The sequence below is a fragment of the Drosophila melanogaster genome, chromosome 2L (assembly GCF_000001215.4).
Source record: "Drosophila melanogaster chromosome 2L".
Taxonomy (NCBI): Eukaryota; Metazoa; Arthropoda; class Insecta; order Diptera; family Drosophilidae; genus Drosophila; species Drosophila melanogaster.
In genome coordinates, this window is record NT_033779.5 from 4,787,971 (window position 1) to 4,805,281 (window position 17,311).

The 17,311-nt window shown below is 42.9% G+C and overlaps 3 protein-coding genes across 5 annotated transcripts in view; 1 reads left to right on the plus strand and 2 right to left on the minus strand.

Moving 5' to 3' along the window:
* Window positions 1-6,074, minus strand: part of fipi (factor of interpulse interval) — a 59,453-nt gene extending 53,379 nt beyond the window's left edge. The window contains exon 1 of the mRNA NM_175961.3: window positions 5,668-6,074. Coding sequence (NP_787975.1) covers window positions 5,668-5,710 — 43 coding nt within the window. The 5' untranslated portion in view covers window positions 5,711-6,074. The remainder of the gene's footprint in view (window positions 1-5,667) is intronic.
* A 504-nt stretch (window positions 6,075-6,578) lies between these two features.
* On the plus strand, window positions 6,579-8,611 carry CG3294 (uncharacterized protein). Of its 2 annotated transcripts, none has more exons than NM_175962.1 (5): window positions 6,579-6,715; window positions 6,783-7,601; window positions 7,873-8,005; window positions 8,123-8,249; window positions 8,317-8,606. In NM_175962.1, the coding sequence occupies exons 1-3, from the start codon at window positions 6,702-6,704 to the stop codon at window positions 7,982-7,984; spliced, it is 945 nt and encodes a 314-aa protein (NP_787976.1). In that variant the 5' UTR covers window positions 6,579-6,701; the 3' UTR covers window positions 7,985-8,005; window positions 8,123-8,249; window positions 8,317-8,606. The 2 variants fall into 2 exon arrangements, with proteins under 2 accessions (NP_787976.1, NP_608857.2); NM_135013.4 differs by having other exon boundaries at window positions 6,688-6,715; window positions 7,873-7,976; window positions 8,093-8,249; window positions 8,317-8,611.
* An 18-nt stretch (window positions 8,612-8,629) lies between these two features.
* Window positions 8,630-13,953, minus strand: slf (schlaff). 2 transcript variants are annotated; one of them, NM_135014.3, is made up of 3 exons: window positions 13,847-13,953; window positions 11,776-11,908; window positions 8,630-9,668 (listed from the first exon to the last, which is right to left on the minus strand). In NM_135014.3, the coding sequence occupies exons 2-3, from the start codon at window positions 11,906-11,908 to the stop codon at window positions 9,106-9,108; spliced, it is 696 nt and encodes a 231-aa protein (NP_608858.3). In that variant the 5' UTR covers window positions 13,847-13,953; the 3' UTR covers window positions 8,630-9,105. The 2 variants fall into 2 exon arrangements, with proteins under 2 accessions (NP_608858.3, NP_001260046.1); NM_001273117.1 differs by having other exon boundaries at window positions 13,474-13,953.
* Window positions 13,954-17,311: the final 3,358 nt, after the last annotated feature.

Below are 17,311 nucleotides of genomic sequence, written 5' to 3' on the forward strand. Positions count from 1 at the left end.
CAGTGGCAAAAACAAAGGGATAATTTAAACTCTGTCATAAACTAGGTTAGCATCACACAGCGCCGCCCACTCGACCGCCCACACACTCACACACACACACACTTGTCTGGCAGACTTGGCTATAATAACTGTCGGTCGGTTAGGAGTTTTTCTTCATCAGCTTCTGTTGCTGCTGCTCCTCTTTTGCGCTTTATTTCCTTTTTGCTCCTTGTTGTCAGACAATACGCGCATTTATTTCATTCGCATTTTTCCGAGGGCATGTATATATACATACATATATATATATATATATATCAGTGTATGCATGTGGATGTGGGCGTGCCTCGGTCGGGTCATGCGGCATTATGTGGTGCATTTTTTATGAGTCGCTCTGCCTTTTATCACATGTGCATACACATAAGTACAGCCTCTCCGCTTTTTGTATTCATGGCGATTCGCAGCCGCCACATAAATTGGCCACAGAGTTTAAAATGCATTTTTTTTTCCTGCCGCCGGCGGAAAATGCAAAGTGGAAACTGCCGCTGAAAACAGTTTGTTGAATTATACTTAAAACGCTATTTGCACGGCATCACCAACGGGCTGTTATTTCTAAAATATTAATTGTGATTTAATTTAATTGAACACAAGTTTTAAGTCCCGAAAACAAATGGAAAACTCAGCCACAACAAATTGTTTTGTCATACGCTGGCCGCAATGCATTCGTTTTAGATGTATTGACAGAGTTTTCACTTAGCAATTTGTTTATGGCTTTTTCACTGGCACTGGTATTTTTATATTTCCAATGTTGCATATGAAAATCTGTGCTAAGGTAGTTGGCATGTAAAAAAAAAAAACTTATGAAAATTTATTGATAAAAACCAATGTCGAAGAGAACGCCATAAAACAGCGATTAAATTCCGGATTCCCCGGCGAATGCGAATGCGTGGTATGCCCTTGCAAGCGATTTTTCTGTTTGTTTATTTGCATTGATTGAAAACACACACGCAAATCGATTATTATTAACGATTTTTTGCCAATACTTTTTTGCGGCAATGTGCGATTGTGTTTGGGCAATTCATTTCAATGGGGGCCATGCATAAACATCAATTAAATGCGCCTGTAAATCGGTGGCGTTTGCTTTATGGTAGGTATAAGCCCATATCTTTTAACCATTTAATTAAACGATATCGCAGTGGGCCACGCCCCCAATTTTGCCCAGTGTCTGCACTAAATGGTTTTTCCACTTTTTCCTGCATTTCCAACGTTTTTCCAGCTCGACTTGACTCACTGCCTTTCATGCCACATCTATTGTTTAACTTTGCCGGCGGGGGTCAGAGGTTAATTGATGATAAATTGAAACATCATCATCATCACCATCGCCCATCTTGCGGTACTCGGAGAAGGGTAACAACACAGGCACGACGGGCACAATGGCATTTAATTAATGAGCAATTGATTAAATCATAAACAAAAGCAGCGAGACGCATTCCAAATTGAATGCCCAACAAATAATGTTATACATTTATCTCGCCGTCATTTGCGCGCATTTTTTTCCGTGGACAAGTGCAATGATTTCTGGACATTTGACTCGGTCGGTGCGTTGTAATTGCCACGGCAATTTGTTGGAATTTCCCGCTATGATGATGATGCACTCGAATTTGTCAGCCCCAGTTTTCCACAGTCGGCTGAATAATGAATGTCTGCACCAAATTTCAGCGGTTACCCTGGTATTTTAAGTGTTATTTTTTATGGCTTTTATACCTTTGTCAAAAAAGGTAGAACCACAAAACAGCACTTATCCTATGTCTACTTTTTACCACTCTAAAACTAAATAGATTACGAGTAATGTATGGCTTGCTGTCGACATTTATACCCTTTGTCACATAAAAACAAAGTTATTTTATTTTTGAACTGTATTTTTAACATGAAATGCACTTTAGTTAAAGCAGAAAAATCGCACACGTTCCCAATTAACTTCAATTCACCGCCCAGCGAAACCATGTTGAAAAAACATCGATTTTGAATCAGATCCAACACATTTCGGGTGTTAACAAATTGAGTTCGGTTTGTGACCCCCGGGCAAACTGGCTATTGTAATTATTCACGCCGCGATTCGCGGTAAAAGAGATATATTCATGTATATACATGAATGTATGTGGAAAATTGGGGGAAAACGCGATGTCAGTGGCACAGTGAAATGCAGGACTCGACGCCACCTGACAGCCACTCTACGTGGAGTGCTTGTCGGATTTTAAAAATAATAACAAAACGAAAACTTATGGCTTACAGAAAGAGAGAGAGAGAGAGAGAGAGAGTGACACAAAAAAAAGACGGCCAAAATCATGCATGCAAAGTGAAGGCGAAACCAGGAAAATGGGCACGTCACGTGGCAGTGGGTGGGAAAGATGGCCAGGATGACAGGACACTTTTGCCAGTGTCAGTTAAATGGAACACCCGATCCACGAGCCACACACACAACAATGGCCAGCTCCAATGGCTTCTCGTCCGACTTCCCGCTGAGCTCTAGGCTCTGGACTCCCCAAAACTTAAATGGTGTCAAGGCTGATGAGTTTGTATCGCCACACCACCCATCTACACACACACACACACACACACACACGGAAAACGAAATTCGGAAAACTTCAGCAAAAGTCAAAGTTCGGATGCCCGGCAAAAGTTGAACAAATTCAATAGATAACAATGAAGTGAAAGCAAGTGAGTTGAGACCGTTTTGTGGCTGCGGATGATGGAGAGGGCCACTGGAAGAAATCAGGGGCACTTAAGCCTAAAAATCTGTTAATAATCGAGTGTCTACATAGTGCTGGTATATTTATAACTGAATAAATATGGGTCACACATATAAGATTTTTAAAAGGAAAAAAGGTTGATAAGAGACAGAGAAATATCAACTTACAGTGAAGTATGTTATGAATAATTATTCTGCTTACCGATCGAAATAAAGGTAATCCTTATAGATTTCAAACAGGAGATACATTTTTTTTCCTGTGCATCGCATCTGCCTCCCCGAACTCCAACACAGTCATCACCCTTTTTCACGACCCGTTGACAGCGCAAATATGCAAAGTCAAGTGGCAATTTATCATGCTATGCAGTGAAACCGCCCTCCAGGCAGCGCGAGAGTTAAAGGTGGCGGCCCAAACCGCCGCGTGGGGCACTCTGGGGTTAAGTGGCAAACTAAATTGAATCGCCAGCGACGAACCATGCGTGGGCATGTATCTACGCCTACAACTAACAACCCGCGGCCCCAACAAACCCCTCGTCACACTGAAACTGCACATTGGATTTGGAGTGATTTACATGCTGATTTATACACTAGCTAGGTTTTTTTGGTAAAAAGAAATAACTGCGAATTTAAAATAAGTTGCTTCAATTCTGCATTCCAATTTTTGCACTTTCCTGAAAGAACCATATAATTCAATATGAGCTCAGTTAATATTAAATAATTATCTAATTGTTATAAATTCACCGGCATTATCTAGAGCAGGTCCAGTGTCCATAGCTCTGTTTACGGTTCGCTTTGCATTTAAATCGATGCGACGCTGACCTTTCCCTCAATTAAAAGTGCACACCCACCCGGCGATGAGGGCGCACAGTGGCGGTCGAAAGTAATGGGACACTCTTTCACTGGGGGCGTTGCTGTCGACACTTTACCTCATTAGCAGCATCAGCAGCATCGGCCGCTTGTATAATTAATGATTGCGCCCCCTGCCGCAGGCTTCGTATTGATTTTAATTTGTGGAATTTACTGGGTAAATATGATAAATTCGAGATGTACAGAGGGCTTTACTGCGCGAGATGGGACAGCAGCACTTAGCAAAGTAATTAACCAGCCCGATTTGGCAACGACTGCCGCCTGCCAGCTGCCAGCTTGGTCATCCTCAAAGCCAGTTGGTCAGATCGAGCCAGTTGGTCACTTGACAATACGTAACCCAAACCCATGCAACCCCCAAACGGCAGGCGGAAGTGCCCGAGGCAACCGCAAAACAACTCGACTCCATCTACCGACCTCAGGCGTCTCCGGAAATTCACCCTGCCGTTGACAAGCCTCAAGAGAGATCCAACCAAAGACACTCGTCCCAGTCAGTAAGTGACCGCAGCAACAGAAACAGCAACTAAAGGGGGGGGGGGGGGGTTCGCACTGGGAATATGGCGATGTGTCGGTTTCTGGGACGGCGAATGCAACGGAAGGATGCGATGGGCTGCGATGACACTGGCGGCGAAAGGCGGAGTAATATGCGTAATTAAACAAAACCGCAAGTGGGCCAGAGCAACAGCAATAAACGGAATGGGGCGCAAAAAGGATTCAGTTACCAGGGATAAAAGCAAGTGCAGCTGCAGTGTATCCACTCGAAGAATGGTCAAAGTGAAGGGTATATAAACAAGGCGAAGTTGGGAGTCCCTAACTAAGGACATGCACTTGCCCATTATAAAAAAACGTTGCTTACAAAAATGCGAAGTTTATTCATATAAATAGATTTGTTGAGCAAATGAAAATTACATTAATCATTTATGCTTTGCTGAAATAAATAAAACCATTGTTGCCACTTTACTGCGCGACAAGAGGCGACAGCAAATGTTGATACCCTTCGGCGAGAGATGACAGCAGGCTTAAATTAAATATTTGCAAGGACGCAGGACGAAGTGAGCAGAGTGCGGGCCAAAAGGACGAAAGAAATCAAAGAGCAGCGAGCAACGAGAAGCCCAAAAACGCAGCGCCACATAAATGTGGGGCATGCAGATTGAAGTGTCGTCCGGAGACGAGGACCATGGCAAACGGGAAAACGGGAAAATGGTTCCATGGAAAATCAGAGGCATGTGGCAGGCCATGGAAAATGCCATTCAAGTGCGACTTAACACCCCTCAGACAGCTTTTAGGCAGTGAAAATTGATCGAAAGACTAAGAGCAAACATCGTTGACTGACAGCGACTTCAAAAAATCCAACAGAAAGCAGTGAGAACAGCGCAAAAGGGCTGCAAAGCGGCAAGATACTTTCCCAGTATCTTCGAGATACTTCAGCGAAATGTGCAACAATGTGCCAGCATCGATTTTCTATTAGCCACGAGACACTTGAGCCACAAAACTAAATACAGAGGGCAAATATTGATAAATACGTAACGACACGACGACGACGAGGAAGACGGAAAACCACAACAACCACATTATGAATACTACTAAAGCTCGTAACTGTCCATCGACCAGACAAGAACATAATAAACACCGTTCATGGGTCCGAAAATAAAACGCAGAACGTAACTCGGAAGAGGTCGCCACATCCTCATCCCCATCCACATCCCCTCCAGAACTCGATGACCACCTCAGCCAATGTAACACTAGAGCAACAAATGCGGTCAAATCGTTTATTATTGAAAATTAAATGCCCCTTTTAGGCGTACAGAAAAAAATTGTAAGTAAAGAACATATTGTTTTAATTTGCGATATATGTTCTTCTTTCTTTAAGTTTATATTTAAGTTATTTAATTGCATTTCAATAAGTGATGGTTACAAAAATCTACTATTACAACTAATATAGCATCTATGGATTGATAGCATCAAATCCAAAAATATTGTTTTCTAAATATCCCTTAATTGCTAGCTTTAGAATCAGGCTATTTTATGTATTTAGATAACATTTGTTTTCTTTTTCTCCCAGTGTAAGAACCACTTACCTGTTAGGGCTGCCAAATTCAGAATAAATCCAATTAGCCGCATTGCGAGAATCTCAACGAATATGAATTTGAATTCCTGTGGTTACTACACAAAAAACCGTGAATATGCTTGCGACCTGATTACGAGTTCAAAGTGCCAGCGGCGCGAATTATTTCATTTATCTAATATCAAGTTGTGCCGCGAGAATTCACATCAATTGTTTTGACTTAGTTTCGCACAACTCAGTTGGTTTTCCGTGAGCCAAGCTCGGCGATTCGGCGCTTGAGCCGGAGTCCAAATTCCGGACTTCGGATTTCGGAGCCGAGCGCAAAAGGAGAGCTCAGAGAGAAAGCCAGGAGAAAGGCTTTCTCTGGCGACACGAAGTGTAGGTGAACCGACGCGCACGAATTTTACTTTATCACTGAATTTGATTTTTTTTCGCATCTTCGGCAATCGCCGGACACAATGTTGCTGGCAACATTGTTGCAGAGGGGAATTTTCGAGTTCGAAAGTTTCTGGTTCGATGGAAGGGGGAATTGAGAAAAAGCTTGAATAAACGGTTCAATTCAAAATATACAAATCTGATAAACAAGAAAATATTCAAACTAAGCGCTTCTATTAAATTTTAAAAGCTCTTCGACACAGTGCTATAAAAATCACATAACATAATTTATAGCAGTGTAAGTTGAACTGAGGCTTTTGGCATTGTGCTATACAGCAATGTTATTTTACATTTTATAGCAAGAACGAAACTTGGTGTTATATTAGACTGTTATAATTTATAATAAATTTTGAATTACAAAAATCGTAAGAATTCGTAAATTTTAAACATTTATGATATGAAATCTTAATTTTGAGGGAAAACTTACAAAACATTTTTGATTTGCCAGATTTATGAAAACTTTGAAAAATATGTAAATGTAAAAATGTAATTTTTTTCGTGCTGCAGTATTTTGTGGTATTTTTCATAGACCCTGTACACGGTATTAATCAGCTGTGTTCTCACAAATGCGTTTCAGCTGCTCACCGAAATTCAATGTTTTGATTTTGCGAAATGCCGGGAAGGAAGTAAATAACTATAAATTTGTTTAAATATAATGTATAATTTAATTTAATGTATATAATTTATACAAAGGGCACGGCGAAAGTTAATCAAGAAGCAGCAGAGGAAGCGGCGTCGTCAAAAACATGCCAAAGAACGTGATAAACTGGAGGAAGAGGCGGAAAACCAAAGACTTATGCAGCCGGAGTACCAGAAATGGTCGCAGGAACAGGAGGAAATGCAGGAATTCCAACGACTAGCCGACGAACGGGAGCGCCAGTTGGCGGAGGAGTCCTGGCTGCGACGCGAAGCCACAGCGCAGCGACAATTCCAAATGGACGAGGCGAAGAAGCGTCAGGAGCAGGAGGAAGTGGAGCGTTTGCAGCGGGAACAGGCGAAAGAGCGGGCGGAACGGGAGGAGAGACAGCGGAAGCAGCGCGAGGAAGAGACACGAAAAGCCGCCAAGGCTGCCGCCGAATTCGATGCCATGATGGAGAGCATGGATGAGTATCTGAACAACCCGCGTATCGAGAAGCCACCCAGCCACCTTCTGCGTGTAATGGAGACGCATCCGGAGGAACGAGCCTGCGAGTTCTTTAGCCGCACCAACTGTTGCCGCTACGGTCACGCCTGCACCTTCAACCATCGCCGCCCGATGCTGGGAAGGATCCTTCTCATCCGGCACTTCTTCAACCATTCCATGCTGCAGAAGCGATGCACGCACAAGGAGTACGCCTCGGCGGAGGAACACCTGGAATTGACCGAACAGGATCTGCGCCACGACTACGATGAGTTCTTCAACGATGTCGTCGAAGAACTGAGAAAGTTCGGCACCATTGTCAACTTCCGCACGGTGCGCAATACGCTGGAACACCTCAGGGGTCACGTCTTTGTGGAGTACACAAACGAACGGTTTGTCTGAGAGTATTAATTATCATTATTATTATTTAATTAATATGACATTGTTTATATGCAAGCAATTCGGATATTCAAATGCAGCCTATTTCCCAGCATTTTCATGTAAAAGTTAATTCATATAATTCACAATTTTAATTTATACCTGTTCTCTCGCCAAAAAATATATATATTGTATTGTCTCTGCGCTTGCATACTTTTATGTTATGTTAATAATGTCTAAAGAGGTCATAAACTAATTATTATAAAGCGTACGTCATGATTTCAGATCTGCACTTCGCGCATTTACCAATCTCCAAGGTCGCTACTACGCCTCCAAGCGACTAAACGTGGAGTTCTCCAATCTGAGGACCTGGCGCGGCGCAGTCTGCGGTACGTGAACTGCATGCCAAGAGGAAGCCGTATCCTTTAAAAAACCAAAACTCAAAGCAAGCCCATTCATATGTTTTAATACCATTTTCTTTAACACAATCTGTGACTTCTTAAAGGTTTGTCCTTAACACGTAAATGTCCCAAAGGTAACGACTGCGGCTATCTGCACCTGTTTGGCAATCCGAACAACCTGTTCAACACGGAACTGGAGTACACCAGCGGTCCACGCAGTGAACGACGCTCCAGCCAAACTCCAACGGCCAAGACACCCAGGTGGATTTAAATATAATATTAGTTTATATTCCGGCAAACTATTTAAATACTTTCCCTATCTCTTCAGTTGGGATGAGCACAGCGAGCACGGCAGGAACTGGCGCTGGTCGGCAAGCCCCGAGGTTGAACTGGAAAACTCCAAGGACTTGGGCAACCGAGGTCGGGATCTCAAAAACAACCAACAGCGGAATCATCATTCCAGGTCAAGAAGTGACCGGAGTTCCGTGCGCTCTAAAAGAGAGCACAGCTCCTCGGGATCTTCACATGACGATCGCAGATCAAAGAGGCATCATCATCATCACAACTCCACAACACCCGATCATCAGCACAACCATTGCCAATAAAAACCAAAGTATTAATTCAAGTGTTTTCTTTTTTATGGGATCTTTACAAAATTTTATTCAATCTCTTTGTGGACAAAACATGAGTGTCTCAAACAAAATACTAAAGAGATTCCGAATTTCTTGCTTGAATGACAGACAGTGGGTCAGAGCGAAACACTTGCAATTTAGGATTGCCTATAAATATTTAAGGTGCGATCTGAAAACGACTCAACTGTTTACAACGGAATAGAATTCTACGCGTAAAATTGGCAGTTTCGAAGGTAGGGAGGAAGGAGAAGTGAGACTAAGTGCTGGGTGCTAAGGTGTGATGAAAGCAGTATTGTGGATTTGGTGGGTGGGTGGTTTTGTGGTGTTTGTAGGATCGGAAATTGTAAATTCTAAAGTCTATTTGTCTTGCTTTCTTCCGTTTTCGTCGTACACATACAAACAAAAATTATACAAAAACTCGTTTAAGGAATATTATAATAAGTAGCTTTAAAATTAGGCAAACAGCGAACGCCCAGCGAGCCGCTCTATAGACGGATGCCGGGATTCGTGGCCGCCACATAGCGCAGCAGCTCCTCGTTGTCCTCACAGATGACGGGCTTCTCGTGGTAGCAGGCCACGTCGTGCCAGGCGATGCCATCGTTGTACACGTTGTTCAACACGGACAGGCACTGCTCCTTGGTCTGGTTGATGTCGTATTCGGCGTTGTCCGGCTGCGGGCGCTTCTTGTGGCCAGTCTGCGACCATGGGTTGTAGCCCCAGCCCTGTGGGATGCGGTTGGTGGCCTGGATCTTCTCGCGGGTTGCGGACCAGAACCATCCATAGACGGTCTTGGGCTCCAAATCTGGACGATTCTCGCAGCCAGCAAAGTCACAGATACGTCCGGCCGTCCAGATGTACGGCACATCGTTCTGCTGGATCACGCGGAAGATCAGATTGTTCTTCTCCTGAGTCTCCAGGGCGACCAGATCCATGCAGTACTCGCGGCACAGATTGCGACCATCCAACCAATCGACCTTCTTGTTGGCCAGCGCGGGCACGTGGGTGGTTAGGAACATGTTTTTGCCGCGGTAGGAGAACTCCTTGGGACCTGCGGGTCAGCGAGGAGAAAGTCGGTTAGCGGAAACTGTTTTCATGCTTGCACTGAGAAAATAGTAGGGGTATGTTATGGCTTTCCAAAATATATAAAAAATAATTTAACTATTGAATAATAGTAGACCTTTGAACTTTAAGATTCAAACTTAGATGCATTTTTCCTTTGCTTCCGAATTAACTAATTTTTTTCCCGTGTGGGTGTGGCATGTGGCAACCGGTTTTCCGCGCCGCTGCAGCCTCATCTTCATCTCCATCTCCATCTGAAGTCGGAGGCCCAGTGCAATATCTCACAGCCTGCCCCATCATGGGCAAACGAAACCGAAAGCGAGTAGCGCCGAAAATCAAGAGATACTATATATACCAATGTGGATGCCAGTGGATGAAGCTGCCCCGGGCCTTACACAACTTCCCCGGTGGCGGCGTGTTACGCAATCCGCGCAATTTATGCAGCATGCTTCTTTTTGCGCCTGCCGCCGACGCCGCCGCTTTCCTTTTGTCTTGGGTGTCAAAAGGTTTTCAGCTTCCCCGCGTATATATTTGCTTTTTAGCTTATTTTTTTTTTCGAGGAAACAATGGGATCCCCCGCCTGACAACTCCATCCTCGAACTTGTTTCGCCTGAGCAAGCTGCCAACTGCCAGCTACCAACTACCAACTGCCAGCTACCATTTGATTAGCTGCCTCTTTGGAAGTCTTCGCAATGTGCGATATGTCCGCCCCTCGGACGCGCCCAAAAAAAAAAAAAAAAAAAACTGAGTAAAGATATACCCGCCTGTTGCCACAGTTGGCACGCGTCATTAGCCCCGCTTTAGGCCACTTTTGCAACTGCCCCCCTGCCACGCCTCTTCGCAGGCGGGCAACGCTAAGCGTCAAATCAGCTTAAGTCCAACACATAATAGCCTTATTGGCCATTGTTTGCACATTATTATTTATTTTGCTGCCGCTTCGGCTGCCACTTGCCATTTCCTCACATTTCTGGCCCTTTTTGTGCGCGGGTCAAGGCGATAATGTGGCTAAAACTCATCTTGACTGTATGTATATATACATATATGTATATATATTTTCCTAACCCGAAACTTGCGTAATAATCCGGGTGTCGATGCCGTTTTTTTTTTTTTTTTCGATTGGCATCTTTCAACAGTGAGTTAGAAAAACCGAAACGTTTTCGAATCTTAATTATCGGGCGAATGCACGCCTGAGAGAGTTGTCTACAAAAAGGTAATTAAGTGGAATTATTAATCAGGTGATTTAACTATTGGAAGGCAGACCTAAAAAACCTGCGCTTGTATAACTGGAATTTTCTAAGAGATGAAAGATCTAAGTCGCTGCCAACGGCACTGGCTTCAAAAAACTGGATATGCAACTCCGGTGACGCCCCAAAAATTAAGTTGCATGTTTAACGGCTTTGGCTAAGTCTCAATGTGTGCATGTATGTATGTGTTAGCAATACGTTAGTGTGTGCGCCGGTGTGAGTTAGGGCTTGTCTAATTAGCAATAACTGCAAAGTGTTCATTAGTGTACCGGATATGCAGCGATGATGCTATTGTTCAGGCGTCTCGCCCGTTTTAGCCCGATCTCTAAGCCCTGATGCAATGGTTAGTAATCTCAGGCGATGACTGGCAGCGACAATCATACGTAGAATAAATGAGGAAAATCCACTTCAACTGAACTATTTGCTTGTTAAGCCCCTTCGGATTTCAACAATTATCAGCTTAAAAGTGCAGAGGAAATCAATTAATTTGATGGCGAACAACTCCATTTACACATTAACATTAGATATAATAAATTTAAAAAATATATATAATATATACTATATCAAATGGAATTTGTTTACGAAAAAGGCGGGCAAAGAAAGTGAGTCTTATAGGGCGCCATAAAGCTGGCTCACACGTCGACGACCTTCAGCAAAAAAAAAAAAAAAAAATCCCCTCAACATTTGTGGTTACACCAACAGCTACACGTCGCATTGCCAAACTATTTCAAGTGCAAACTTGGCAATCAAAGCCGCTTAATATTCTCGCCGCGTTCGTCACTTTTACTTTTCGCCATTGTGGGATTGGTTTCGGGTATGTGTGCAATGGTGTTTGATGATAGATATACTTACGGCTAGCGCACTTGGCGGGCACGGGCAGTGAGAGGAAGCGACCCGGCTTGGTCGCTGTTGTCGTTGTGGTTCTGGCCGCATGGCTGCAGGCCATCACCACGCAGAAAGTCGCTATTGCCAGGGTGACTTTCATCTGGAACGCAAAGAGAGAGAAAAGTTGTTAAAACATGAAACTTGAATTATTGGTAAGACAAAGTGCCAGGCCATATGCGATTTGGCAAGTAACTGGTACAGGTACAGATATAGATATGCAAATTGTTAACACGTTGTCATTAACATAAATTTGTACACGATTATCGAGCGATAACGATGCCGCGCCCTTTTGTTCGCCACCACCTCTGCCCATATTGCGTATACGCAATTTCGTATAAATTTTTCAGCTCGCTGGTCAATACGATCCGCATCGATCCGAAGATGTAAGCTGCTGGTCGAGATCGCTTTTTTATGTCAAGGATGCGCAACCGGTTGCCCCCGGCGGCCACTGACACAGTGCCACAGTGACTACCAAACGCCATCGACCGCCGACCATCGACGATCGACGACACTTGAGACTTTATTATTTTCATTTTCATTTTTATTGTGGCGCAGCGCAGCGGCAACGTGATCAGCATCGGCAGCAACATCAATATCGGCGTCAGCACATCACATTATTCATAAATAAAAATGTATTTAGCATCTGCAACGGCGGCAAAGCATGCTGCTGATTACACAAGCAGCACTGGGGCTGACCTTAACTGGTTTTATTGACTTTTTATTTTCTATCTCTCTGATTTTATTTAGTTTTTTTCCTTTTTTTTTTTTTGAGACGCTGCGTGTCTTCGGCTAGAACCTTCCACGTCGGCTAGCATTTCAATTGGACTGAAAGCCCGTTTTCGAGTCGTTTCTTCCTCCTTATGCTAATGCAATTCGCAAAGGATCGATTGGACCGGCGGCTCAATGTCCGCGCGCAGCTGGAAATTGTTGCATATTAATTGGATTTGATCTGGGCGGCGATTGCGTGTCTGTGTGGCTTAACGCCAGTGTTTATTTGATCGCCAGCTGTCCGCTGATTTGGCAACTATAAATCATTAACGACGGACCAGCGCTTATCAGCGGTAAGCGCCTAATTTGGTAACAATACATAATGAAAATTGGATTTCGTATTGATTTCATCTTCGACAGCGACATTTCCAAAAGTGAAGAGTTCATTGGGAAATATGTGTGTATGTAAGTTATTGTGGCTACTTTTTGGTGTTTATTTTTTTGACTCATTTGTTTGTTCATTTGTTGCGTTTTGTAACTTGTCCATCAGCGCTTTGTCCATTTCTTGTTTCATGCATGTTAATCAATCAGCCGACGAGCTGATGAGGCATTTAATTATACTCCTACAGAGAGCTCAGTGCCCTTTAATGCCATTGGGCAAATTACAGGCCAAGTGGTGGTCTTTGTGCATTATCGAGTGTTTCTCTTTTTGGGTTTTTCTTCAAAGGGGTTATGGGTGATGGAAATTTTATGTGCAACATTGCGCAAACTATATGTTCGTTGGAAATATGTTCAACTAATAATTTTGTCATTAATTTTATAACTCAAATTATCCGTCATGTAAATTTATGGTACAAAAGACTTAGGCAACGAACTTTTTTAAAAGTGACAAACAAAAGACTTGGGCAGCAAACTTTATCAACAAAGGTTCTTAAACGAATGACTTAGACAGCAAACCTTTTCTAAGTTCTCAAGCGAGAGACTCGAGAAGCGAACTTTTTCAGTCAGCGGTCTCAAACGAAAGACTTGGGCAACGAACTCGTTTCCACTAGCTTTAGTTCTCATTCATTCAGGTCTTGCCAGTTCTGAGCGGTACTTTTTTTTTTAATTTTTTCCGTTGGATTTCGGATGTTTCAGGTTTCCATATCCTTGAACAGCGCACAGCACTCAATTTATTGTACAATTTATGATTGTTTTTATGTTTTTTTTTCGAACACAATATGAGTTTGCACTTTGGTTAGTCCTTCGATTGTCCGCACACACACATATCGCATATGGCATAGTAATAGAGCACACTTTATATCCTTGGACGCGGAGCGCTGCTGCTTACCTTTGCTTGCTATTTGGAATAACACTGCACAGCACGGTTTCTATACTGTAGTCGCCGAATTGTCCAAGCAGACAACCAGACGAGACCAGACGCAAACGAAAACAAAAGTCAATTGGCAGCAGCAAACTGTTTTATAGTCGAAGCCGCGCTGGCTGCCCACCAACAACATTTCGTGCAGCTTTGAAAAAGCTGCGACTGCGACGCCAGCGGCGACGGCGACGCTGACCGCAGCTGCTGCTGCAGCGAAGCTTTGGCAGCAGCAAAGGCAAAAGGCAGCCCATATAGCCATATAGCCATATAGCCATATAGCAGCAAAACAAAATCCAAAAACAACGAGATGAGCTGCTCAGAACATCTTTAGACAACGACAACTTTTGTCTATAAATATTTATGTTCTTTTTTTTCCGACTTTTTTTCCCGCTCGCGTCTTATTTATTTAGTTTTTATTTAAAGCATCTTCTCGATCTATTGTTCGGTCTAAAACTGTAGTTTGATAATTTTTATAGCCGCAGAGATCCATTAAGTAGTTGTTGCTCGAGTGCCGCCAGGCACTAGAAACTTGAGCTCGAAGTAGATAGAGATTTGGATCGTGTCGGGTGTTTGGGTTTTGTTTCGAAATGTATTTATGCAAACACTCTTGGAACCGCCGCGCTGGCATCCATCTCCCTGGCCAGCTTCATATATCACCATTTGATGGAGTGTTTGTCTTCTTTTTTAGGCCTTGATCTTGAAAAGCCTTTCGAAATGCCATTTAAGATCGCCAATGATTTGGCTTCCGCGCTCGGCACAACGCACGCGTTTGAAAAAAATTAGATACAAAAGCGGTTCGATGGGTTTTTTTTTCGGCATTTACAAACTTTGATTCGATTTTTGTGCTTTAATTGCCATGTGAATGAACTGGCGGGGAAAGGATCGTCGGCTGGCCATCAGCACACCTCCCCCAAAAATGAAAAAAAAATATATATATATAGCTTCGGAGTGCTTGGCGGTGCCAGCCGGATCTGAGATTGTTCTTAAAAAGCTTTATGTTTGCTTTTTATTTTCGCTCATAAATATGCAAATTGATCGCTTGATTATGTAATTTATTTAGTGTGATTTTTGCGAGTGAATCCCCCGCGCAGCATCCCCCTTCCCAAACCATAATTTCTATGCCAAATCAAATCTGTTGCAATGCGTCAGTAAACATTTGAAGTTGGGGGGGGCAAGTTCAAGTCGCTAATCCTGTTTAATTGTCATCATCAACTTGACATTTTGACTGGATTTGAACCCATGACTCTTGAATAGCGCCAATGTTCACCTGCCCGCTCTTTTGACTCTTTCATTTTTTTTTTTTTTTTTTTTTTGTATCTTAAGATATTTTTTTTTGTTTGTCACATTTCTGTTGGCCGCTAATTGACCATGAAGATGCGTTTGTTTGGGTGGCACTTTTGTTTGTCATTTAGAGCTGTCTTTAATAGCGAGCTAATTTTGAAAGCGGATTCGGATTCACAAAAGGCGTGGCCGAGCTCCAATTCCCGACACTGTTTAGCCGCATGGGTCTTCCCCCCCCCCAATTCCCCTTCCCCATCCCCTTCTTGCATATTTTAATTAGCCTTATTAATAGAGCCGCAGTCACTTGCCTTGGGGCGCCATGTGCCAAAGGTTTGGACCCGAAGAGCCGTGAATTGTGTTGGCCCAACACATTAACAGCATCAAATTAATTACACATTTAGCTGGCAAGTGCTAAGTTCATATTGCAAAAAAAAAATGTAAAAAGTACCCGACTGATTGGGAAACTTTAAGTCACGAAGGTTGGCTGCAGAGATCAAGGATGTGATGTTTAAGGAAGTGCAGAGGGCATTTCCACGGAACTCGCAGAGATCAAAATTGCCTCTATAACAGGTAAAACGTTGAGTCACACAGACTCGGACTTGAAATGCTATTTAATTAGTTTTATGACTGTCTAAAGCAGCGATGTCTCCAGAGAAATATTTAAAGTCATTTAAGCCATGTGGCTTGTGGCCAATTAATATAATGCATAGTGGCAGTTATGTGTTAGAGATGCTATCGGCTTAAATTTATTTTTTATTTAAATTAAGTGGTAAAAGAAATAAAAACTAGTTATTATTTCTTATAATATTCCGGGATAAAAAAAACCTTTAACACCTTTTTGCGCGATATTTCGAAGGCAATTCTTTGATGATCTCGACGCTTCTTGGTGCTTGCAACATCCGCAGTTGTTGATTTTGTAATTTTTTCCCATCTGCCGCATCCGCTGTGTCGATGATCTTGTTTCCTTTCCACTTGTTGCACATTTTCGCCCTTGAATCTTGTTTTGATTTCGGGTTTTTGCCCGAGCTGACTGCACTTCCTGCGACTAACCTCGTGGGGTTCAAAAACCGCATCGGCATCCATCGGCCTTAAGAGACTGTTCTGCGTAAATGGTCCTAGTCATAGTCGCACAACTCAAACGATGAACACTAATCACGCATATTACTAATACGCAGCGTGAGCCCGTCGATCAGATGGACAGTTTTATGCGACGTACGACCTTCGGTGGGTGAGCTGAGACATAAAACCTTTTGCAACTACAATAGGCATTCGAATGGCTATCGCCGGTGCGCAGATGTTGTCAGCTATCTGGATTTCCATAATCTATAGCAAAACATCAAAATAAGAAATACACAAAGCCAGACTCCAAACAAGATCGCATTTGCTATGAGCACGGAAGCACCCGTCGACAGTTCGAGCAAATCTTAATCTAAATCTGAAGCAGATTCAGCGCACCTTCCGCTTCAGCGTGATGCGTTCAAAGTTATAATAAGAAAAAAAAATAATAAAAATTAGAAAAAAGGAAAAAAAGCACAATCAAGATGCAAATTGTTGGAACAACAATGGCGCAGCCAACTAAAATAGCGAACAAAAATAATCAATCTATTTAAACAAACGGCCACAAAGAATGGCCAGCTTGTGACCTTAGCTTGAATTTTGGGCATTGATTGGACGGCTTTGAATTGAACTTCGGCTCGCTCGAAATTTTCCTGTGGTTTCTTTTTTTTTCTTTTTTTGATTGGCCATATAGAATTTCTATCATTAACATTGGGGCATCAAGCAACTCGTCTGGGGAATGCGTGAAGGTTGCCGGGCGTAATTGCAACTTGTTTTTACGGCCAAGAAGCTTGGCCGCGGCAAATTGAACAAAAATCATAATAAAAAAAAAACAGGCAAAAAAGATTAAAAAACGAATACTTTTTAAATGGTTTTGCCCGATCGGCAGATGAGAAATGTTGCCAAATTTGACCCCAAGAGGCCGACGCTTGTTCATTTACACATTAGTTGAAATTTAAATGCTGTGTTTGCGTTGGCTGTTTTGGCCGAGTGTGGGGCTTTTGTCGCACCACACGAAAAGTGATTGGCAACAAATTAATCAAGACCTTGCCGGCTCTCGATCCAACTTCAAACTTCAGCAGCAGCGGTGGCATCTCA